At 34.7% G+C, this 27,243-nt stretch overlaps 1 protein-coding gene across 2 annotated transcripts; it reads left to right on the top strand.

The window, feature by feature from the left end:
* The first annotated feature begins 99 nt into the window (after positions 1-99).
* LOC126979567 (SPRY domain-containing SOCS box protein 3-like) lies at positions 100-20,703 on the top strand. Of its 2 annotated transcripts, none has more exons than XM_050828936.1 (6): positions 100-353; positions 1,607-1,800; positions 4,141-4,369; positions 9,062-9,292; positions 10,618-10,688; positions 18,707-20,703. In XM_050828936.1, exons 1-6 carry the CDS (start codon positions 227-229, stop codon positions 18,785-18,787), a joined length of 933 nt encoding a protein of 310 aa, XP_050684893.1. In that variant the 5' UTR covers positions 100-226; the 3' UTR covers positions 18,788-20,703. The 2 variants fall into 2 exon arrangements, with proteins under 2 accessions (XP_050684893.1, XP_050684894.1); XM_050828937.1 differs by lacking the exon at positions 18,707-20,703 and adding an exon at positions 12,821-16,455.
* Positions 20,704-27,243: the final 6,540 nt, after the last annotated feature.

Raw genomic sequence — 27,243 nt, 5'->3', positions numbered from 1 at the left:
CTTTAGAATTAGAAATGTTAAGTGATGTCAGTTGTCACTGATGACAGAAGTCAGAAGCAGAATTTCATAATTCAGATTTACGAAACACTGGTTCTGTAGCGTTACAAGAGTGCGTAGGTACTGCGTACTTAATTTTTTATTGTTGAATAAATTTAATTTGAAGTTGAAGAAATCACATGTAAGGTGAATTGTTTTAAATGCTATTATTTCTGGTGTTCATTACAAAATGATAGTTTCTCCTGCTAGAACGCCATTACAGACTAGTGGTAATGGTAAAATGAACGATTGGTATGCGAAACCTTATTGTCAATGTAGAAAATATAAGCTTTGTGATTGTGGAGAAGATCATGATGGTAAGTAGAGGTCAATACACGAAGTTTATTTAAGGACTCCCGACCCTTAGGGTAATACCATCATTCAAACGATGTATATTTTTCAATCACAATTTGTATTTCCAAGTCATAGTATTAGAAATTGTTGCTATTGATCTCAGATTCAATTTCAATTATTTTTATTCAAAATAGGAATTAAAATCAATTATTGAACGTCAAAACTACCCCCAATTCTAAAATTTAATACCTAAGACGGGAGGAACGGGCGGAAGATCCACTTTCTTAAAAATAAAATTCGTACATTATCATTTATTATTAATTAATAGTATTCGCTCAATTTCCAATCTGTGGTATCAATAAGAAAGTCATATTATAGTTACCTTTGCTACATAAACATTTTTAACACTTCTTTTGAATTTTGTATCACATTAATTTTTTTGTACATATATATTCATTAATCACTCTGAGTAGGCATAACAAGTTTGGTCCTGGTGTTAAAATATGATCACAGTTCCTAGAAAATTCCCTAATGTGCCTATATATGGAGATACATAACATTATCAAGAATATTAGTAGAGATTATGTACACAGGCTGTACTTACCAATAACACTATCCCCTACATGGTAATGATTAATGTGATAAATAATTAAAAAGGATTTGTTACTTTGCCCAAATAACAGTTTGGTCTCTTGTAGTCACGCACACAGTCTCAGTCAATCAAGTTTTTTAATTTAAGGGTCTTTCACAAATTGATAACCAAAATAATATAATAATAATATTGACACACTTTTTACACAAATTATCTTGCCCCAAGTTAAGCATATAATAGCCTGTGTTATGGGTTACAAGACAATGATATATTTAATACAATATACTTACTTAAACATACATAAATTCATATAAACATACATGTAAACATACATAAATACCTTTAAACATCCATGACTCGGAAACAAACATCTATATTCATCATATAAATGCTTGCAGCTACCGGGATTCGAACCCGGGACCTCTAGCATAATAGGTAGGATCGCTAACCACTCGGCTATACAGGTTGTCAAAAATGTGTAAACCACATTTTATGTCGGGTCATATATTTTGTATGGTGATTTGTTGCCCTTTTAAATATTTATTAAAAGATGTCCCTGATTGCTGACAATATAAATTTTCTGTTATTGAAGAGAGTAATAATTACAATTTGTAAAAGTAGGGATAATGCATAGAATCATCAATGTACACAAATAACTTAATGTTATTTAGGTACATTTTGCAGTTACAGAATGGAATTGGGAGGAGAATCGATCAAATGCAAGCTGGTTAGTGATCAGCCAGGACAGAAGACAAATAACCTTCCATCCCCTCTATAGCTCTGGAACTGCCGTAGTCAGGGGTGACACCCCAATGCTGCTTAATCATCAATATTATTGGGAAATTAAGGTTCTTTCCCAGCCATATGGTACAGATATTGTAAGCATATTTTAATTTTGTTTTTTAGTTATAAGAGTGATTGACAGAACTGCTGAGGTCTTAGGTGTTCTGAGGTACAACACAACCAGCATGTCTGCCTTCACAGCCTTCACAGCCTCCACATACACCCTTCAAGACTTTCAGTTGATGGCTTAAGTTTATATAATGGAAGTTCAGTTACATCATGGAGTTTATTATATATTATCCCCTATATAAGTGACCAGTTTTATGAAGTTTGAAAGTTGATAGAGCAAGTCTATTTCTACCGTTGTGTTTATATTGTTATAATCACTATTGTTTTTTTTTTTATTTATGTAAATTTTTATGAACATATACAATATTGATGTTGATAATGTATTGTATATTGGGAAGCAACTGTCAAATTCTTGATTTCTTCAAAAAAATTAAGAGGGTACCGGTGTATCTTGTATGTCATGTATCACACAGTGTGTGCTTGTACCAGGCTGAATCACTTTTGCGCCCCGGCAGGTAATGTGTAGAGGCGTGTGGCAAAATATTCAAATTTCAAAGCACCATTTTCTCATTGAGGGTGCTTGAAGGTCGTCAGAACATGATGGACTGAACCTTCATTTCCATATGCTTGGTTGCCACTGGGTTTTGTTTTTGGCTTTGGTGAGCAACAAAACTACTTTATAATATCATTAAATATTTTACAAAAGATAGTTACTTCCAGTCTACACTAATCACACTTAAATTTCGAAATGAATTGCTAAATCTGCTGATCTGTGAAGCCTAGGATGTTGAGCTCACTATTCTCTTGAGTGATGGGTTCTGCCTATTATCCAGAACTCGACATATGTACAAGCAGTGCACCTATTTATATTATTTGTGAGTTTACTCTGTATTAAGGTGCTGAAGTTGCATTCAAGCCATGCTCGCTCAATGCAAGTTGGTCAACTTGTCACACATCCCATGAATTTCTTGGTTGGTGCCTTCACCTACCTATTAAACGTACATTCGAATACGAAAAACGAAAATAGAATGGAACATGGAGTGAATTGAATTTGACAATTTACAAATAAAGTAGCAACAAGGTGTTACTTTGTTTACGTCGATAACATGCTCAAAACAATGTGTACCCTTAAGGCCGACAGACTTTTGTAAGTCCTACTGTGCTATAATGGAGCGTAGACGCTTATGACACGCAACTGTTACCATCAGTTCAAAACCATAGCTTCAACAAAAAAAAACATGTGTCACACGTGATAGAAGTGAAACCTTTTAAAATTATGATGAATTTTATTTTAGAAATGATGAAAAATCTCTACAAACATATTGACACGAGAGTAGGTCAGTGATTGGAAATAATACTCCACTTATAGGAACGAGTCTTTACTTGCGTTCACTTTTTCTGAACTTGCACTTGCCGGTCTGCCGCTGTTCCTCTTGTGGGCGGCGGTACCTTCAACGCGTCACACTGCACCGAACACTAGGTCTCTTCTATCTTCTTCTTCTTGGAACACTTCCACTTTTCACTACTTCTTCTTTTCTTCTTCTTCTTCTCTTCTTCTTCTTTACACTTTCGAGTCAGAACTAGAACTGCCGTAGGCCACGCTTAGAACGGCTTATATACCCCCGGATCTGTTACATTTTCAAAATGATTCCCCCATTCCATCTTTAAATTTAAATTGTACTAGAAAATTCTTTTAACTATTTTTATCCTGCTTACTCATTTTCCATCCCTTTTTTTCTGTTCGATTTGATCCTGAACTTACTAGAAATTTCCATTAACTTTACAAAACCCAAAAAATTCCATACACTGGTAGGTGTATCGAACCCGGGTCTACAGCGTCTAAAGTAAACACTTTTACGCTAAAACTACGAGTATTGCTGACTGACGGAGCTGTTGAAATTATGAATGTCTTGAAGTTTGACAACTTTCGTCATGTACGTTGCTGCACGATATGACGTTTGACAACTCTCGTCATAAACGTCGAAGCGTTGCTACGCGACAATATAATGCGTACACGTATACAAAACACCACGATTGTCGTGATATACTCGCATTATACATAACAATATCTTCTTCAACTATGATCGCCTGGTACCAAAACACCATAATGTTTCATATCTCATTTTCTCCCACGTTAAATCTTATGAATTTATGTGTCTCTCTCATTCTCTCGCCGGCTCAATCCTATACATTTAACTGTTTGTGTCTCTATCGTCTCGCTTTTTCGTTTCATCGAGTTTCAAATCATAATGATTCTAAAGAAGTTACACTTCAAAAAGCAAAGCAGCCTCTTGAATTTCAATTGAATGTATCATTAGACACTTTCCCACCCATTTGAGGAGCCAATAACTAGAGTTTGATTCCAGATGGTGGGTGTCGGCACTAACAAAGTTAACACATCGGATGACAACTTCGAATTCATGTCGTTGCTTGGGAAAGATGCGGAGTCATACGGGCTCTCGTACAGGGGTGCCGTGTATCACGATGCGAAGGTAGTCTTCGAGACGGTGGGCTTCTGCCGTGGCACTATAGTTGGTGTCAGGCTCGACATGTGGATGGGAACTTTGGAATTCTACGTAAATAGGAAGCCTCTAGGTATGTTATTTTCAATACTTTTTGGCTCTCTTATGCCGACCGTCTTTAATTATTTTTAATTTATGTTCATTTTGGTTATATTATGCCCTCTGAACTTACAGTCATTAATTTCAACTCCATCATCTAATAATATTTTCAACACACTTGCTTGTAATGTGAGCCTCATAACATCGTTCTTAGGGCCATAAACCGAACTATAACACACACGCGTATGATATATTATGGACTGGCTTTTTGAATGTTAGCAGTAAGCTAGGTAGGTAGGTAGATAAGGTCTTGTATGCAACTGTTGATAATAAGGTATTAAAACACTCATGTGATGGGTGGTCCATTAGATAAACTCACATATTTTGTGTTTTAATACCCCTAACTACACAACAGTTGCATAAATAACTATTACACACTTGGGCATTAGAGAAAAATCCCTACAAAGTTAAGTTTACCTTTATACCTAACCACAAATTATATGAGAGTATAAAGAGCAGTTTCAATTAAATCGGGTAATACAGTTTATTTGTAAAACAATAAGTTAACAGATTTTTTAACAGCACTGAAAATCCATTTACATTTTGGAATAAATTAAATTTGTTATAAAGTTATGCATTTTGTCACTAAAATTATAATTTTGAAGTAGGCTGTATGTACATGTAATCGATCACCTTACAATTTTCATATTTGTATCGCATTATTGTTGCTGTGTGCTAAATAATTGTAAAAATGTCAAATTAGTACAGAAGATGAACAATTGTTAGATTTAACCCCGCCAGAAATTCTTTTCTTTTTTACTCGCAAGCGTGTTGCAAGCAAAAAGTTCGTCTGAAACTCGTGAGCAACTTACTAGAGACTAGTGCCTAAGCACTCGCCTACGTCTCGAACTGTAACACACGGCCTCGTGTATTATAAGCAATTTACCTCATTTGTATATTCAAATACTACTAGCTGACCCGACAGACGTTGTTCTGTCAATAAACGGTTCGAGAGATATGGTAAATGAGTGGATAAGTGCGTGGGTGGGATCGTGACATGACAAACTATATATGTAAACCTTCCTTGAGCTTCAACGTATCTATTACAATAGATTTCATTGAGATCGGTCGAATAGTTTAGGATTTATTAGGGAACGCACTTATTTATTAAGGAAACAAACAGATACATCACTATAGTACAAAATTAAGTTAAATAAATGTACAAATAACAATATTGGATATATCCTAGAATAGTTTCACTGAGAACACAAAAGAATACAATTTTACAGACATGACAACAGAACGATAAGATAAGTAAACAATAGTATATTTAGGCTAATATACAGTATTATATAAATCAAGACACAGACAGGGATATAATAATGAATAAAGATACAAGGTTTAAGGTAAGGACACTGTTGTTTTAACTCAGTCTTAAATGCAGCAGTAGAGGAGTGCGAAAACAGGTCGACATTAAAGTGAGAATCCAATGATGAACACATTCTGTGAAGAGGCGCGCGAAACCCAATATTGGTTCTAGGAGTCGGTGGGTTGAAACTTCTGTGCGTGCGTAAAGACCTGGCAGGAACATTGAATGGCAAAAGCTCGAGAAGTTCAGGACAAGCTAGTTCATTCACACATATTTTTCTTAAGGTGACAAAGTCTATTAAGTGACGTCTTTGGCTAAGTGAAAGTAAATTGTATGTTTTTAAAAGTTCATTGTAGTCAGCCCTACCACAATTCATACGATAGTTTAAAATGAGCAAGAATTTCTTTTGTACAGCCTCCAGTTGTGTAACATATATAGCATAATGGGGATTCCAGATTAGACAGGCATATTCCAACTGAGACTGCACAAGCGTTTTACAAACATATATTCTCTTTTATATATATATAGATTACATTACATACTTTTGCATACCGCAAATTAGTACAGGGTTCAAAGACCGCCGTCGTTATGTTGTGTCTCGCGTGAATTGAGATAAGGAACGCCGACTCTGCGGTTTTGTAATCCGTTTCATTTGAACTTTGAACTTAACCATGTTATGATAAGGGCAAGGAACATGTGAAGGGCAAAATGACAAATTATTTCTTGTATTTATGTAGATACCTATTAATGGTACTTTTTAGATTGTATTATTTGAATACAATACGATATATTAGGTCCTTACATATTATGAAATTTTGTCGTGCTGGCCACTTTGATCTCAAATATTTTCTCTTTGGTTTAGAATTCGATATTCAAATTTATACAGCTAAAAAAGATATGAATTTGGTTTACCTATAAATGTAAAATAATAGATTGATATTTCTTATTTAAATACCTATCTAATGTTATATGTACACCAGTTAAGATGAGGAAGTCGTTTAGAATGTGATAATAATTATATTATAATATGGTCAAAGGTTGACTTTGATAGCTTTGCCATATTCTGTTTATATTTATGTTTTGTTTTGCTGGTAATTTTGTGAATTTAAATTTATCAGTTTGTTTGTTGAGATTAATGCATTAATCTAAGTCTAAATTCCTCAAACTCTCTAAAAAAGCTAATCGTTGATTCGATATCTTACAAACACGTAAAACAACCATAGTAGTATAGAATCGTACAGCAGTCATTCACACCGTAATCGTTTGCGTGTCAAATGGAATGTAATAATTTTACTTAAATATATAGAAATAATTTTACTTTTATTACATTCATCGGGTGCCGTGAAACTATCGATTTATGTGGAATTTTATACCTGCCCTCGGCGCACGACATTTGGTCAAACTTACACTATTTAATAATTTATGTATTTGCACCAAAACGATCTGCGCTTTGAGGATAAAATAAAACAATCTAATATATTAAATTCTCATGTCGCGGTGTTTGTAGTTAAACTCCTCCGAAACGGCTTGACCGATTCTCATGAAATTTTGTGTGCATATTGGGTATGCAATTTTTTTATTTTATTAAGATTCAGCATTGAAAAATACGTACAAATTTAAAATTTCGCCCTTCTACGATCTACAACTATTTTTGTATCACGATTTTTATATTATTCTGTTCCATCCACCAAATCGATATAGGTTTGCAAGATGGCAATCGAATACAATAATTGTAGTACGATATATTTGGTAAGTGTGAGAATCGGTTGCAAAAGAATTTTTAATAATTGTTTTTTTTTTGATATGTTATATGGCAATACGACGTTTGCTGGGTCAGATAGTATGTATGTATATGTATATAATTATTATAAGGGGTATTAAAACTCTAATGTGGGGTGAAACACATGAGTGTTTAATACATATTTATCAACAGTTGCATACAAGACTTTATCTACACCCATAATATGAATCCTCAAAAAGATTCTGAAACAGTTAGCTTACTCCTAACATTAAAATAGCGAGTCCTAGTAGTATCCTAATATCATTCATTACTGGTTATATACAAATAAACTAAGTACTAGTAAAAAAAATATTTATCTAGTAGTAATTTACATTATGTATAGTGCAATTATTAAAATTCACTTGAATATTATGTTCTTTGCAGCGTTTAAAATATCTGAATCAAAAGTCAAAACTTGAATCGCTCATTTTTTTGTAAACGAAACAATAAAAATCCAAGAGAAATGGCGGGGATTCTAATAACAGCAATAAGAATGTGGCTGACTGTTGAAACTCTTTGCGCATGAAGGGATCGAAAAAAACAAAGGAGTGTTGTTTTGAAATTCAGTACAACCGATCCGAACGGATGATGTAATGGTTATTAGGACATTGGGTGTTTTAATGTTGGCAATAAGCTAACTGTTTCAGAATATTTAATAAAGGATTTAAAGCATGGGAAATTAAGTTGATTTCAATGTGTGAAACCCCAGTTGGGTACTTGTTATTTTGAATAAATCGTTTTGAGCGAGATTTAAGAAACACAAATTCAAATTCAAATATTTTCATCCAAAAGAGGATTTAAAATCACTTATTGAACCTCAAAAATTACCACCCATTCAAAAGAGACTGCCTCAGACCTGAGAAGAATGAGCGCAAGAAACTCAGCGAGCTTTTTTTGTTTTGTACATTTTCTGGGATCATATTGTAGAAGCATATACATAGCCCCACAAAAGACTTACTAACTCGACCCAACCGAGTATTAGGCATAACAAGTTTATGTTTGTTCTTCGTGTTAACATTATCAAAAATGTATTGAGAAGCATCAGTCAAAATGTTTATTTCTTTTAATTTTTCTCTTAATGGTTCTTTAGGACCTAGGTTATAAATCGCGCGAATATCTTCTGCAGCACAATGATGGTATTAATATCGGCCGCACTGCACCACAATGCAAGTGTGTGTGTACAATGATCAATTACGAAGTTTTACATACACGTTCTCTGGGGCATAGGAAAGGATTTTATCGAAAGTTCTACAGAGCGGACAATACGAATTTAATGCGGATAGATTCGCTGGCAAAAGCTAGTTATGTTAAGTCGGAGCAACTTATTACAAATGCTCCGCAATCTGCAGGTGTATAATTTGTTATGATTTTAAAGTGATATCCCTCACTTCTAGGATTAGTGCACAAATAAAATATGAAACCAACCTAAGAGGTGAACAAAGCGTACAATATGTTATGACGATTCGTCACTCGAACGGTTAGCTCAGTCGGCAGAGCACTGGCACGGTACGCCAGAGGTCGTGAGGTCGAATCTCGCATCGTTCATAAAATTTTGTTTTCAAATTTAATTTCTGCAGGTGTAACGTTCCGCGGCCTCCGGCGCCACTGCCAGCTGTTCCCCATGGCGTGCTCCACGGCGGCCCAGTCCTCCATGAAGCTGACGTACGCCGCGTCGTGGCGTGCCTCGCTGCTGGTGCACGCAGCCAAGATCCTGGCCGCCTCACTCAGCGCTGACCTGCGGCGCCAAATCCCGCCCGGCCTAACGTATCCCTTCAAGTCTCATTTCTGGCTCACTTTGCCCTCGGATGGTAAGTTGAAATATCTTTTATTGATGTACGCGTTACTTTGCGGAAATCCATAATTATATTTAGATTTGAGTTTTCTTTAGTGTTAACCACTCGGTCACTCACTCGGAAACAATAATAATTTTAATATTTTACATACATGTGAAAAAGGATTCCGCTTGAATGTGTTAGAGCAATTAGAAATAATAAAACACAAAAATAACATGTTTACATTATTGAATGAACAAAAAAATTTAGTCCCATCACCTTTGTTGCGTATCTCTTCCGGGGGTAATACGTCACAACAGCCGACCAATCACAGCGCGTCATTACATGGGACGAGGGTATAAAAGAGCGGCTTTCGGCTCACTTGATTCAGTCTTGTGCCAGATTTTGGCGAGACAACACGTCCTGGGGATGCCTCGTGTAGAGGCGAAACACGTGTCGAATTGTTTAAAGACAAATATTGGCGGAATTAACACTAAAGAAAACTCAAATTATTTGTATAGTTGAAATAGCGCCGGACCGAGCTTACTAGCGATCTTTGGGGGGAGGCCTTTATCCAGCAGCGATGCAAATGATGAATAATCTTACATCTAAATTAGTAAAAAAATCTCCGGAAAATTTCTTAGGCGTCAGTGTCGCAATCGATAGAACCGTTGACTGTCACCGCAACGCTCCCGGTACGATCCTCGCCCACCACGTACCAATATGTTTTATGTTTTCGAATCCATATTATGAATTATCTACGTACCTATATTCAATTCTTTATAAGGTCTGCAACGCTCTTGTGATTCCTAGTGTAATACGAGAGTATAGTATTATGGGGACAGCTGTCGACGTGTGCAAATGACGAGTCGCGAGTCAGTTGTCTCCGGGCCCCGTTGCGCATTAGACGAGTGTTTATCAATAAATAATGGACTCGTTTGATTTAATCATGGCCCATGAGATGACTCAATAGTATGTATATATATATGCCAACGTATAGTATATGTATACAAATGTCCCTCGTTAGTCCTCCTCTTCCATAAAAAATGGGTTCTATTTGAGAGTTTTTTTTTTATGAAAATAAGGGACGAGACATGCGAGGCGTTCAGCTGATGGTAATTGATACGCCGTGCCCATTACAATGCAGTGCCTCTCAGGATTCTTGAAAAACCCAAAAATTCTAAGCGGCACTGCAATTGCGCTCGTCACCTTGAGACATAAGGCATGACATATGCACGGCAGAAATAGGCGCCGTTTTGGTACCCATAATCTAGCCAGCATCCTGTGCAAAGGAGCCTCCCACTTGCTCAAGAATCCCACTTTTTTGTACATGACAGTATTAATAACAATGTGTTTTACAGGGGATACATTAAATGATGATGAAGAAGGTGAACCGATGCAGGCGGAGCCCGCTGTCGACATATCCCATGAGGTGAGTGTGGTGATTGTATCAACCATGGATTTAGAATATACTAGCGTAAATAGACACCACCTGACAGCCCGACTGATAGCGACACACGGCCGTTCCCAATATACTATCTACAGATAGAGATAAATTACTACCTTCTTCTGTCAGTTATCAACTGTGAATAATCTGAGGCTGTCCCAATATACCCGATAAGTCATTCTTATCGCCTTATATTGGGACGCGGGGAATTGCAATTTCCATACAAACTTTATATAGCTGGTAAGCTATACGTCGTCCCATTGACAGAGCGTGCACGGATTAGGTGAGTTACCGTCTATAAGTTTACTGGGACAGAAAAGTCAACGATAGGTACGATTTTGATCTCAAGTAAGAGATAGACTGAATATTGGGAACGGCCGATAATCGCTGTGTTAGGCGGCCGAATTAAGATGGATCGCGCGATCGTCGATTAGATATGAACGGACTGGCGTGTTAACGTAACATATTAACTTTCTAATTGTACTTCACGAATTTAATATAATCAATTAATAAATTTAATCAATTAATTACAGTCCACTTTTTAATTGAACGCCAAGATTTCCCACCTTCAACAAGTTCAGGACACTTGGCGTCTACACCAATTTAGATTTGCCAATTTGTGCGTTATATATAGTGGTTTAATGTTCAAAATACGAGGAAGCTAATATCAAGCGTAGATGATTGTTTACGACTTGCAAACAGCTGTGTCTTCGATAGAGATGTTTCATCTCTTTAGCACACTTTGTCTGTCTATACGATACTATATTATAAATCTATGGTGTCAACACTATCTGAATTGAATGTATTACAGTGTTGGGTAATGGAGGGTGCTTAGATGTAAAATGAAATTTATTGCTAGATCACTATGTAAACTTTTTTTTAAGTTATCTGTAACCATGAATTTGAAATATTCAGTACACTTGCCCCCTTATTCATAATGGTGCGCTTACATAAAACAGCCGCTAAGGAGTGTTTTTTCTCATTCTGACTTAGGTCAATAGAAGAAGACAGAGTGAGAATTAGCAATGCTTTAAGTTAGCAGACTATTATGAATAAGGGGGTTAGACTTTATAATGCAGTATCTAGTACTGAAATCACAATATTCGAAATGCAAATAATTCAGTCAAGACACTAAGTGATCGGGCGCGGGATACTCAATGCTCATTGGTCAGGCAATGATTGGGGTAAGTGTTGTATAAAAGTCGAATAAAACCTTTTTAAATGATTAAATCGCGTGTAATTGTTGTAGTCTGGTTCGATACTCGCCCGCCACGTATGTATTGTTATGTAATGTGTTCTTGGTTTTCGAATTCAGGTGACCCTATATCGACCAATCAATATACAGGGCTAATGGTAATTTATGGTATTCTCATAACGAGTAGATATTGGTGACTATTTGCGAAAATTTTAATCCCCATATCCGTTATGCCAAAGTGAACCATTTTTAAGTAATCAAAAATATATTTTTTTAAAGTAAGTCAAAATTGCAACAATATAAAAATAAAAAATAGTGTCAATTTATATTTTATGTTACGAAACACTGGTTTTTATCAATATTAAAACATCAGTTATTTAAAGTAAACAACATTGTTCAATATTTTTTTGAGATTATTTTTAAAAACATTAAACAGTTTTCTTAGCTCTCCAACAATACAATCAAATAAACTGAAAAAAGAAAAGATCATTGAAAAGCACATCGTAAGGAATATAAATGATTGTTAAACTTATATAAAAAAATAATTGATTAATTGCTATTTCCTATACATATAAAAATGGTTTTAGAGGATTATGGTGTGGAGTTATCGAGTCCGCATGCCGCGGCGGGGTAAAGATAACTTCTGAAATATAATTTATTTTAGTAATATTATCTCTTCTATATTTTATTTGTACAACACGAGTTGCCTGAATTATCATTGTTTAATCATAACCCTCATATAATCACGACTGCATTCCATACGGATAGAAAAAGATTACGGACTTTGTCTTCTTCCCTTCATTGTCCATCAGCATCAAACCTTGAAATAGAAAATATAATCCTACTCAGAGTACATAATTATGTCTACTAAATATGACGAATGTGCAACTATTTTGTGTCGATGATAGAATATCTTCCCCAGACCCTGTCGAGCGGCATGAAGCAACGCCATTGGCAAATGACGCAGGCGTGTGTAGTGACCACCGAGAACACGTGACAGCATGCCGCCATAGAGATAATCATAGAGTTGACGTTGACATTGACAGATCTCTGTCACTCATTAAGTGACAGAGATCTGTCAGTGCGCTTATGTCGTAAAATATAGCTTGATTACTAGTTACAGAATTGAGAGATTGCTTAAAAGATGAAAATTGATTGTAATTCTTGATTACTGTGATATCACTCGAAATATAACTATTGTATTAGCTTTAACGATAATAACAAATATAATATGATCAAACAAACTCATCTGAGTACAGTTTTATCATTATTATGCAAAGGCTTTGTTCTCTATGTAAATGTTTCACTATGCAGCTTCTGTCGTCCACTCTGTAACCTGTCGCGTTTTAATTAGATTTTATTATATTTTTAATTTTTGTCATTGTTAACGATGTATGTCTTTTACCATCAGATGTTTTGAGTTGTGAGCCTAGCAAACAAAGAAATTGGACATGTCATAAAAAAATATGACATATTTACCATAAATATGCATTTCATCATAAACACATAATTATAGAAATATAGAGCATAGAGTATTTGCGCAATTGCTTTATAATCAGTATGTAGTTGGTATTCAGTGTTATATCTTGAAAATATACCACATAATTTCGTAGATATTATTTATTTACTGCACAACACACGCGTTACTTACAAGCCGTCCCAGGAAGAGAGAGCACAGATTATACATCACATAAATCATAGATATGACATTCAGTGCGCATAGAATATGTTGGATACACAAAGTATTTAGCAAATATTGGCAGCTCTCCGAGCAAATTGATCATTCATTTCCCTCAAGCCTTCAGCTGCATTCAACTTTGCATATGAATAAAATTCCTTGATATTGTGGAAAGGCACGTCTATAGTAAACCTGGAGACTTTCTCCGACTTCTCTTTTTGGAGCTCACGGTTCAGACATCTTGTTACGAAGAAATGAAGACATTTTCCGGTGCTCTTGAAGACAATGGTTCCATCGAACATTTTCTGCAGTGGAAACGGAAGCTTATTGTAATATGGATTCAATACTGCTATGTCATCGCAGAGATTGTCAGTTGTATAATTAGCAGGCATTATTTCGTTTTGCATTTAGTAGTAGATGGTAATGCCAAATAGCACCATTATTGTCTTCAAAATGACGGCGGTATCTTTCTGGCGTATTTGGATCTGCCAGTGCTTCAACTATGTTTGATTTGATTTAATTTAGAGATTTGAATATAGCACGCACTCAGCTCGTGGTACTAAACGTCCACGATCGTCGTTACGTAACAGTGTGACTGCTGGAATGTAAACACCTTCGTCATCATTCATTTTTGACAAACGCTGTTGGAGTTGGCGTGGTTGGTAAGACGCATTGTGGGTTCACGGCCATTATTATCGCGCGACGTTTACGGTAAGGGAGCGTGTGTGCGACTAATACAGACAGACTAATGCGTGCTTGTCCGGTTCGTTGGGCTTGTCGGGCCTTCGTTCGCTCGGGGTCACCAATGTTGTAAAGGTATTGGTAGTTAAAACACGAGAGTAAATTGCCAACTGGTTTATTTTACACGAATACAATACTTTTTTTTGCTTGTTGAACTCACAATGATCTTACACACCACTAACGCATGTCTATGTGTGTCCCCACAGCATCAACTTCACAAGCTTTATTGCCTGGTCTCGATGATACAAATAGATTACATTTAGCATTATGCCTTGATGCAAGTAGATCGGTGCTAAGGTAGCCAAGTGTTGATATAACTTTTTCATATGCAAAATCACTTATCTCGAACTCTGGGTTGATACAGTTGGAATAAATCTAGTCTCCATTAGGTCCTGGGTGCTTAGAAAGTTGATGAAACAAACTGACCTCTACAAGGCTAGCAAGGTGCTATGGCTCCTAAATTTTACAATTTTTGTATTGCCTTGAGCATGTTCATGTGGTCTTGGCCAGACTTAGAACTATAAGTTTTTGGTTCTTAATCCTTAAATGGATTATCACAGAATAGTATTTTATATCCCTGAATATAGCCTAAAATATTATCAGTACACTTGGAAAATTTCTGTTGGTAGCAGTTGTTGACTTTTTCGGCCCATTCCTCATCACTGCTCGAGTACCAGTCTGGTGCTAACGATATGGGCCAATGTAGTTTACCGGCTTCGGTGTTAACTTTTTGATTGAGTTTCTACTCCTTTGACTGTTTTTGATTGTCTTAATTTTTTCATCAAAATCCACTTCCAAGCAAGTGTTCATCTCGCTCCACATCTTTCACCAAGTTTAGAAACTGTTTATCCAATGCGGGCAACATTAAATTTTTCCTGGCTCTTGTTTGAATATTGTGTAAGTCTGCTAATACTCTAATACCATTACACAGTTGAGATAAACTTTAACTTCATCAAAGTTTTCATCTATAGTAAGTTATCATAAAATCTTAGTGTAGATAAAGCCAGTCTCAGCTGAGCTGTGTCGTGTGGCTACAAGTAGATATTTTGATTGTCTTCTAGGGATGATTTACGTACGTAAGAATTAATAATGAGTTTATCTGACGCTAATTCACAATGTTCGGAGTTTCATTCTTTGCTTGCTCGTTGCCACATTATTCGTATTTTCGTACGTATTTTTCCAGTTTTTTTTTCACTCAGTAAAAATATTTTTACATACACCAGTTAACGCGCCATGAAAGATATTGACGTTGACATTAAGGATAGCAAGATCCGCAGGTAAAAGAAAAAATAAAATAAAGTCAAGTAAATAAATTATTTATTTTGATAAAATTTAACCTAATTTAGTGAAGTATATGTTATTTTGCGGATATCCATAATTATCCAAGTGTTAAATGAGACTCTGAGTCTCGTGCCAGAGTTTAGCGAGTCAACATTTTCCTGAGGATGCCTCGTGCAGAGGCGAAACGCGAGTTGAATTGTTTGAAGACAAGTATTGGCGGAATTAACAGTCAAGAAAACTCAAAATATTTGGAAAATTTAACCCGTTAATATTTTCTATAATTATTGAAAATGCCTACAATGTTTTGGCAGTCGATACTTCGATAAGATATACCTAGAAATCAAGCTATAGTTTCTGATATTATATAGGGGGATGGGTACTCCGAAGGGCGCATTGACAACTTATATTAAATCTCGTTAAAAATAACTTATTTTTATAAACCTAAGAGTATGTTGGCATTTTTTTTTATTTAATTTTAAATTGGAGGCTCCTTTGCACAGGATGCCGGCTAGATTATGGATACCACGACGGCGCCTATTTCTGCCGTGAAGCAGTAATGTGTAAGCATAATTGTATTTCGGTCTGAAGGGCGCCGTATCTAGTGAAATTACTGGACAAATGATGCTTAACATTTTACGTCTCAAAGTGACGCAATTGTAGTGTCGCTTAGAATTTTTCGTTTTCTCAAGAAATGTAATGTGGGCAGGGCGTATGAATTACCATTAGCTGAACGTCCTGCTCGTCTCGTCCCATCCCTTACTGTCATAAAAAAATGGACTTTGTTGTTAAATAATAATAATTTAAATGATATTATGAATAAGTCACAATTGGTATTACATAAATGGGTATGAATTTTATGTTTTTTATTTCTTGTTGATTAAATGTTATAGCTACTTTTATAAATTCAAATGATATGAAATCATGCATGTCATTTGTCATCTAAATACTACATCTAAAGTTTCACTTATTCATGTCACAAATGAAATAAATGTAATCGGCCTGATATTCGAGAAATATAGATGAGCCCAATTTATCATCAATTTGTCAGACAAATTTTAAAACTTGATATAACGAAAACAAATATTATATCGAATAAAATTGTAACGTTGGAAAAATATTAGTAGTTTTTTAATATATATTTTCTGTTGTAAGCTAATAAAATCTGTGATATATCTACTCTGTATTTTTATTTGGTAATGATGTTATTAAAAATGACATAAGTACAAAAAAATAAATGAAAACAGGTTTGACAAACTTTTCATTACAGCAAATAAACCGCCACCCGCTATTTTGGAACTGTGATTTTCTCCAAAAGTTGGACTTTGCTATTTTTGGCTTTAGTTTTTCATTTTATGATTACTGACGATTAACATGACTGAAAAACGACTCTTTTTTGTGAAATCCTTAATAAACATGTATTCAATTGGACGTAGTTCCTGAAAAACGTTCCAAGTCACAAACATCGCATTTGAAAGAATTCGTGTTTAAAGTTTAATAAATATTAGTGTATTCCACATATCTGTCATAATGTCAGTCCGTTAATATGAATCACGTGACCAGTTTTGTGTTCTCAACTCAATTTCGAAATGATTGTGGTTTGCAACGTTTTTCTGGAATTGCGTCAAATTGAACAATCCCAATGATTTTTTCATTGACTTTGATAGTTGTAAGTTTTATACATTTTGAGAAAATCATACTTGAGTCCCAAGTTGGTGGCCTAGTTTATTCGCTGTCGAGTGTATTTTGTAGATCCAATAGAGCACTTTTATTGCTTAATTAGGTTAATTTTTTTTTTTCACAATGAATTGATTAAACTAAGCTGCATTTACGTCCTGCTAAATGGATTTTATCATCACCTGGCATCGTTATTCTGTACTTTTAAATAGTCATTATGTGTCAATCATACATACTTTTACTAGTAATTGACGGAACGAGCAGTTAATCTACCTGATGATAAACGACATCTTCACCTGTCCATAGCAGAGACAACATCATCTGTGTCGTAACACGTCACAAAAACTGCTTCTGCGACCCTGGTACATCCGATGGCTGCAATCCGACAGGCTCATACCTCATTCAGACCGAAGCACATGAGTACAAGACGTGCTCTGTTGTTTTGAGGGACGAACAATGCAAATGCGAATTTTAATTCATGAAATCACTAACCTTAGTTTCCTTCAATACCTATTGAACGTCCAAAACTACCACCCATTCAAAAATTTGTGCCACAGACGTGAGAAGAACGGGCGCAATTTATCGACTTCTTCTTTGTTTATGTATTGTATGTAATTTCGATATAATGAAATTTATAATTAAAATAGCCTGACGGCGGTCGCTCCATTCCAATTCTGTGGTGTCATTAAGAAAGTCACTTTTAACAATTCTCTTGAATTTCGTTATACATTTTTTTTTACATTTCCGGGATCATTGTAATCATATGGTAAAAATATCAATCGCCCCAGAAAAGACAAACTAAAACGACTTAGCCGAATAGTAGGCATAACAAATTTGTTTGTTCCTGGTGTTAACATTATATCAGTTTCTAGAAAATTCGCTTATATTCTTATGTACAATGTTATATACATAACGTTATCGAGAATATATTGAGAGGCAACAGTTAAAATGTATAATAGATAGCATGAATCTCTTCTGCAGCACAAAGCTGGTGTTTCGGATATATTTATGTCGCATTTCCCCATACCAATTTACCATAGGAAGAATACTATGAAAACAACATCCAGTTACATACGGCCGTTTTCAATAACGTATCTCTGGTTAAGGATATATTGCAATCACCGTTTAATGAAAAGATCTTATCTATATATATATATATATATATATATATATATATATATATATATATATATTTATATAGATAAGATCTGGATTATATATATCCAAAGTCATGTCCAATATAGTTATAGTCCAATGCAATCTGTCGATAGGTTATTGGAATGTAAGTAAACGTAAAAGGATAGATTGGCCTACGTCTAGTAAGTTAAACTAAAGATAGATAGGTTATTGAAAACGGCCAAAAGTGGTTCACGTATTATTTGAGTCTTGTCAATCTTTTAGATATACTAATATGAAAACAAATACCTATTTCAGCTATCCGAGGTCCTTCGAAGTCCGAACGGCTATCATGTCGACACTGTATCGAGGGAGTACCGCGTGGTGCTGTGGCAGTGATAACAGCGAATTCATAGACTCAAATAAATTATTGTTATCTTAGTTACACTTATGATAAAGTATAAATGACGGCACATAAGTCTAGCGCTGAACGAAACGTGGAGGGGATAGCTGCGCATGGGTACTGTCGCGCACGATATACAAACAATAATATTAATGACATTATTTTAATGTCAAATAGTCTAGCGCAGAGCGAAATGTGAAGGATAGCTGCGTATTCAAATTCAAATTCAAATTTTACTAATATTTAAAATCAACCAATATATTCAATAAATAAATTTATCATTATTGAATAAAAATATCATATCAACTTCAACCATTTCAAGCAATAAATGTAAGAAATAAATGAAAAATAAAATTAACAATTACCATTATTGAATAAAATATCATAATATCATCTTCAACCTGGGTTTCCGAATTAACTAAATTGAATGTTTTGAAATTTAACCTTTAAAATCTTAGTTTTAAGCAACGTTTTCGTACGTTCATATAATGTTATGCTACTGGACTGAAGTATACCTATTCATTACGTTAGCTTCATTCTATTGTCGTCCTTACTGTACTCATTAGTGTTTGAATTGATGATTTGCTTTATGCGATATTTATATTCGAAACAAAATGAAGTGATATTTTAAACAAATAACTATACTGGGATTAGTGATTTGCTGTATGCGATATTTTTATTCGAAACAAAGGGAAGTGATATTATAAACAAATAACTATAGTGCGCTTAGGTAGTAAGTGACTTGTTATAGTTAATTTTAGTTTTCAAGTCGCTGTTTTATAAGGAAGGTAATCGTAAAGCAGATGTATCTGATAAAGTGTGAATAAAAAATTATTTAATTTTATCTAAAAACATTTCTATTATATGCTACAATATGATAAAATATTCAACTTCATTAACATTAACTTCAACCAATAAGCAAATCTTGTAGTTGACAAATAATAATGAGTAATATTTTAACCAATAAAATAGCGATATTTCTATCAGTTATGTTTTAACTAATATAATATATTCAACATCAACCATTAACTAGATGTAATATAAGTTACAAATTACAAAATATAGTATTAACTAATATTTTCAACCAATAAAAATATCGATATATTTTTTTATCAGATAACTATTAACTAATATATAATTTCAACCATTATTGACATCTATAGTAGGTTAATGTGAAAGTGTTAAGTACAAATAAAGTTAATTACGTGCCAGAGTAGTCAAAAAAATCTCAACAATAGAATATGTGTGTGTGTACTTAACAGACGAATTCTTTCAACTTAACAAGAAATAACAAAAAAAAAGCAAATAACAATACAATTCAGAACGTGACTGTACACTGGAAGTGCCCGGGGTGCCGTATCGGTGCGGGGGACGGAATACGACTGGCGAGCCAATCAGCACTACGCAAGCTCGCCCTTCATCCCTCTAGTCTCCCTATACCTTAATTTTGACTTCTGCGCAATAACGGTCAGCACTAGACTTACGTGCCGCCACATAGACAATTTTGCTTAGTTGAATTATGAAATGTTGTATCAAATTATTGATAGATATATGTATTAGACTAGTAGTAATATAAAAGCGATATTTTATTACATGCAATATGATATAAAAAATCTTTTAATACGCTTATATTAATATTATTTATTTTTCCTTACTTTTGTTTTAAGATAAATTGGTAGGCTCGATTATTAGCTTTAATTACATTTTATAGTGCATTATTATGTTCAAAGCGTTAACCTCTTTTTAGACTACGCTATAATATAATAGCATATTTATTTATATTTTCTATAATTAAAAGATCTTCAATTTTGTAAACTGGTTGTTTGCGACTAAGTGTAATTTCAATTAAAATATTAAGTGTACTTGGTGAAACTGTTTAAGGAGACATTCGTATGTCCATATTTCTATTTTCACTATATCTATTTTATGTTTAAGGATGTATCTGTTTCCAAATAAATAAATAAATAAATAAATAAATAATTAATATAGTTCATAGCACAACAATATCGCGCACCATATTTATTAAGGACACCTTCACACTTCACTGTACGATATACTTACTTACGCAATAAAATTGAGCGTGTGCTGAGTACATGCTGTGATATATTGTGAGCCGCCCTCTTCCTTCTTCTTCCATCTTCATTAAGTTTCAAATCACCACGTTCTCCTCTGAATATTATATGATTTGATATCCAAGCTCTGACATTATTCTTCTTTCGTAGCATTATTTTTATTTTATTTGGGAAACTTACAGCCATTTTTACAAATTTTACACAACAAATAGATTAATAAATGCTAATTACAAGCTTCCACATATGTTTTTAAATTGCTTAAGCTCAGATTAATATATAACACAAACAATACTGTAACATAACAGAGGTTCTAACATATGAGATTAAGTGCTTTCTTTTTTTTTTATGTTAGACTTACATCGACACTGTCTTTGGTAAGCACATTCTTAGCTACACGAGGACTACAAGTAAAGAGGTCAAAACGGTCATCATGGTTAAGCTTGTTGAACTGCCGCATACAACGAGGAAAAAAGCTATTTTTCCGGTAGTTAGTGTGGCTGGAATCGATGCCAAACAAAGCCGGTTTCCTAAGACTACGAGTAGGGACATTAAGATTAATTTTGCTAAGAAGCTCCGGACTATCAATGTTATTTTGGGCTAATTTCAGTAAGAACGATTATTGACAAGATAATGTCAAATACCGCATTGTCATCATCGCTCGATGAGCTTTCAAGACTCTCCAGTGTTAAATCCATTGTATCGATCGTGTGCACTCTTCATAGATCGCGGTCAACTGAGCTTGCCATATACTTGCGATTAGAGTGCGTGATGTGAACGCCATGCTATATTAGCCATTAGGTAGCATTGGGTCCTTATTAGCTATACTATACATTACAATAGTATAGCGTAGTCTGAAAAGAGCTTTATGTGGTTATGTAACGGTGTTATGCTATCGTACTTCAATAATTATCATTGATGAAAATCGTGAAAAGTGTGATCAAAATCCTTAATTGTTTTTATATTTCACGAGTAGAAAATATTTCTAACACCTATTTTATGCCTACTTACTGCTGATGTTAATTTTAAAACATGACGGATGTTTTACGGCCGTTCCCAATATACTATTTACAAATAGAGATTAATTACTACCTTCTACTGTCAGTAATTAGCTGTCAATAATCTGAAGCTGTCCCAATATACCCGATAAGTCATTCTTATCGCCTTATATTGGGACGCGTGAATTACAATTTCCATACAAACTTCTATCGCTGGTAAGCTATACGTCGTCCCAATGATAGACAGCGTATACGGATAAGGTGAGTTACCGTCGATAAGTTTATTGGGACAAAAAGTCAACGATACTTACGATTTTTATTTCAAGTATTGGGAACGGCCGTTAGTCATTTTAAAACATTTTTAGTGAATGTATCATTTCCACATAGATGTACCTACAGGGCTACTAGTTACTAACGCAAGATCTCTGAGACAACTTAGGTACATCGAGACTTGCTCTTAGAAATTTTCAAATTCGATGATTTTTTTATACCAAAAATAAATAATCTAAGGCAGTCCAAAATCACCATAAATTATGCAGACCATACAAAGATGACCGCGAGGGCGTGGCGTAGTTTAAGTTAACTACGGGTTGTCATAGACTTATTTATTTATAAAAAAGGCTTACCAACTAGATATACAATTAATACTATGCCTACTTATTATTTAAAAATTCTTACATTTAACAGGTACTTATAGATATGTACTGCGTTACCTTTATTAAGGTAAGCTTAGCAGTAGTTACTACTACCATTGTAGTTTACTAAGTACTATTGTAAGTTTATACAAACAATATTTTATTATCTAACATATATTTTCTTAAATGATTAATTAATCTAATTAATCTTAAGAAAAAAGAGTGTTTACTGCGTATATAAAATGTAATATTTAGTACCTATTTTAGTGCATATGTTCTACGAAAATAAACATCACGAATGTAGTATTGAAGAATCAGTATTTACCTGTGAAATGTTTTTTGGTTGGATTGGTAACACTGAAAATGTTTAACACGTAATGTTGAAAATGAAAAACAGCAAAAAAATATAGAAAGTTGCAAACACTTTTATTGTTTTTCGAAGTAATCTCCGTTCCTCTCTACAAATCGTCGCATTCGATGGAACCACTGAGAAAAGCAGTGGGCCTATACTTCCTTAGGGGTCTCTTCTATGGCATTTTCGTACGCTTTCACAGCATCTTCAGGGCTCGTTAAGCGAATACCTCGAATATTTTATCTTTAGTTCTTGGAAATAAATAAAAGTCGCAGGGCGCCAGGTCAGGACTGTATGGTGGATGACTCATTATCTCGACACCTGCCATAGTCAAATATCCAACAGTCCGTTTTGCGGAGTGCGCTGAAGCTGCTGTCGAATTTTTTCCAAGACAACAGGCCAACCGCGATTGACATATCAGTCTGCAGTAACTGTCCTTCCATCTTCTAGCACAACTGTCCCGAAATGACCTTTCCTACCAAAGAATGAGGCAATCATCTTTTTTCCTAGACTTCTTCCTTTCTTTACCTTAGTTGGCCGATCCTCGAAAGAAAAGACCCTCTGAGCTGATTGTCTTTTGGTTTCGGGTTCGTAGCATGCATATTGTAATACAGCATTTGAGTCACCTCCGTTGAACTTATCTAACATTTGGCGACACCAGTTCATGCGAAGGTGTTTCTGGTCGTCGGTTAAAGTATGAGGAATCCAACTGGTATAAAGCTTCCTGACGCCTAAATGTTCGTGTAATATTTTTTGAACTTGACTCATACTAATGACTAGGCTTGCCCGTATCTGCTTATAGTTCATTCTCTTATCTTCCTCTATCATGCGTCGCACAGCACTGATGTTATCTTCAGTAGTCTCTGTCAATGAGGGACGTCCCTCACGCGGATCATCATTGAGATTGCTACGTCCACGCTTAAACTCGTTAAACTAATTGTAAATAGTGGCACGAGGTGAGGCTTCATTAAGAAATGCTAATCGCAGCCTATCATAGAATTGTTGTTGAGTAAGCCCACAATGAAAATCATATTAAATCATTGACCGATAATTTTCACGTGTAACACGAGTTTTAGATTTGCCGTCAATTCACAAAAACAAATGACAAATGAATGCAATATACTATATTAGGTTACCAAAGAGTTCTAAAATTGAATTCAAAAAAAGTTTTCATTTGCACTATTTCTAACTGGCCAGTTGTAAACATTTTCAGTGTTACCCACGCATATATAACAACTATCTATACAGAACACCATTATATTTTTTAATTAATATCCGTTATAAATAGAACAATAACGTTTAAAACTATATGAAAACGCGGTCCAGTTTTACAGGAGACTAATGGACACTAAATTGTTTCACAACGGTTTTAAGGTCATTATCTAGTCCGTCTCTTTCTCACACCTTGGTTTTTATGTAAGTTAAGTAATCTCACTTTCACACGTTTATGGTTCAAAAGGATATTTCTTAAAATTGTCAAATGTATTAAAATTTATATATATACTTATCTACTACTATTAGGTACTTTGGAATTTTCTATTATATAATTTTGAATAAGTTGGGTGGGTGAATTTGAGCCATAATTGTTTCTGAGAAATCTTATACACTTACAATAGACTCGCGTATAGTTTGTCTATACAAACAGATCGTGCGAGAGAGAAGATCATCTGTGACAGAGATATGGCAGGATAGAAAAGGAGAGCGAGTCTATATTGCTGTAACCGATTTTTATTAAAAGTAAACAATCACCTTCGCTTGGTTTTGGCTAGTATTTTCAATATTATACAGCAGCACACATTGACAAATCAAAATTGGTCGTGCATTATCGAGTATCTGTATAGTATCTAAGTCTATGGAGCTGTATTGAAAGGTCCCCCACCTGCGCACTTGTTTTGACTTTGACCTAATGTAGGTAGCTTGCGAATCTAGTGAATTGAGTTGTTGAGCCAAGGTTTATTTAAAAAAATATATTTATTTCAAAAATTACATCGCAAGTCTATTATAACAATCATCTGTCTACTAACTAATTACAATACTTATATCTAATACTTTATTACTTTACTTTTTTATTTACCAGTGGGAGGCTCCTTTGCACGGGATGCCGGCTAGATTATGGGTAACACAACGGCGCCTATTTCTGCCGTGAAGCAGTAATGTGTAAGCATTACTGTATTTCGGTCTGAAGGGCGCCGTAGCTAGTGTAATTACTGGGCAAATGAGACTTAACATCTTATGTCTCAAGGTGACGAGCGCAATTGTAGTGCCGCTCAGTTTTTGGGTTTTTCAAGAATCCTGAAAGGCACTGCATTGTAATGGGCAGGGCGTATCAATTACCATCAGTTGAGGGTCCTGCTCGTCTCGTTCCGTATTGGCATAAAAAAAAAATACTTATGTCGCTATATTATAATTTGGGCTAGACGACAAGCTTTATACTTATGTATGAGTGGCGATCACAATAGTTACTACGCGTCCTAGTACGTACTAGTCTACTACTAATAGTTATACAATTTAGTACGCGGTGTTACTCACCGCGTACAGAATTGAACTTGAAACAACTGGACCCAAACAGGACTAGCCAAATAGCCACCCTCTGCAAATAATAATAATATTATAGTTACTATTTCAAACTTATGTCAAATCTCACTGCACATTTCATATTTCGATTTTAATTTATACTTAGGCAGACCCGCTTCTTATTACGTAGTATTAACATCCTTTTTATTGTCCTACAACGGTTTATCTCTAACAGTTATCGTTGAAAATTTGCAAATTATTATACATATACCTATAAAATAATTAACGTGGAAGTTTTAATTGTGTACATTATGTAAGTACATACTTAAAATAGATCTAAGTTGATTAAATTATTTCAGTATGATATTGTATTATCATGAAATGATTGGAGTGCTTTATGTGTAATACCGTAAGTTTTATATTATTTAATTTAATAAAAATATGTTGCTCAATATTGTTATGATCGTTTTATTTACATACCTAGCGTAATAATATAATTAATATATTTTAATACTTACCGTTATATTAAGTACCTGTAAGCCCCAATTCTGTGCCTATTCAGGTACGTCTTAAGCTCTGTATAAAGTTCTACCTGATAACAAACCAAGTTTGAACAAAATGTTTACCAATAGACATTTTGCTTAAGATTGATTTATTCGGACGTATAACGTTTCCCGCGTTTATTTGCAAGGTGCCTGACATTCGGAAGACTTCAAATTTAACGTTGTATTGACAGTGTTAGCAGCGATATGTTCAACATTTTGCATATTCTAGGTTTATTCTCAAGTATAACTTTAGTAGTTTATTGGTAAGGCCGAAAATATTTTATATCACATGAGTTTGTTTGTTTTTTTACGATTTCATGGCTTATCTACATAGCCAATCATAAAATATTACCCATATCTTGGGTAGGAAAATATAAGATAACCCGAAGATGCGCGATTACGAATTTAAATCGGGCGACGTTGCGGGCAGAATATAGGTAATTATCATATTATAATATAGCGTATCCATTAGCCAGTCACATAGTTCAACTACAGGGACGGTTCCTGGTGCTTCGGACCTTGGCTTCTCTCAAAACGTCCTCAATATCGTCGACGAATGTTCTACGAAGTCTCCCGCGACCGACACAAACACACTTGCCTTACATATTTGATACTTAAATCATTATTTCTTCACTCATTCGCTCCACGGGTCCAAACCATTTCAGCATTCCTTTCTCAGTTCTTGTCACAACATAGTCTTTCAGACAACAGCGCGCTCGTTTTACTGTATTCGGAATACTATCAATCAGTCTCACCCCACACAAACTATGCACTGATCGCTTCTCTACTGGGTTATTGCTTCTTCTGCCATACCCAACTCTCACTTCCGTACATTAAGAAGATTATTGTGAAACAACCGAAAACCTCGTCACAACGTCTCAGAAATTAAAAGCTTTGCTGCAAAAGTACGCATAATTTCATTACTAGAAAGTATAATAAGTGATTTAAAATTCAAAAAAGTTTAAAAACTTTTTAAAAATAAAGTTCCCGATCGTATAAAACGTTGAATAAACGTTATTATGAATTGAAAAACATTTTTTTTGTCATTCAACTTCAGTTTCAGCTGGCGGTGAGCAATCGAAATCTTCTTTTTAGCAATAATCCTTCTTCAATTTAATTTTTTTCTACGGGTGGCATCTAGATTTTTATTTATCGATAATTTATCGAGATTATAGTGGCAAGCACTACCTTACTGGAATAAAAAACGGCTACATATGGATTTGAATTGTAGTTGATTGCCGCATGTCGTCTCTTTCTATCAAACTCTTAGGTCTATTTAGTGAAGCAGTATAAAACTACTTAGAAAATGTTCAATTAAATAATCACTGTCAAGGCTTTC

Source organism: Leptidea sinapis, chromosome 3, assembly GCF_905404315.1.
Source record: "Leptidea sinapis chromosome 3, ilLepSina1.1, whole genome shotgun sequence".
In the NCBI taxonomy this organism is placed as follows: Eukaryota; Metazoa; Arthropoda; class Insecta; order Lepidoptera; family Pieridae; genus Leptidea; species Leptidea sinapis.
The sequence above is the reverse complement of the archived record's forward strand: the minus strand, read 5'-3'. Positions and strand labels throughout refer to the sequence as shown.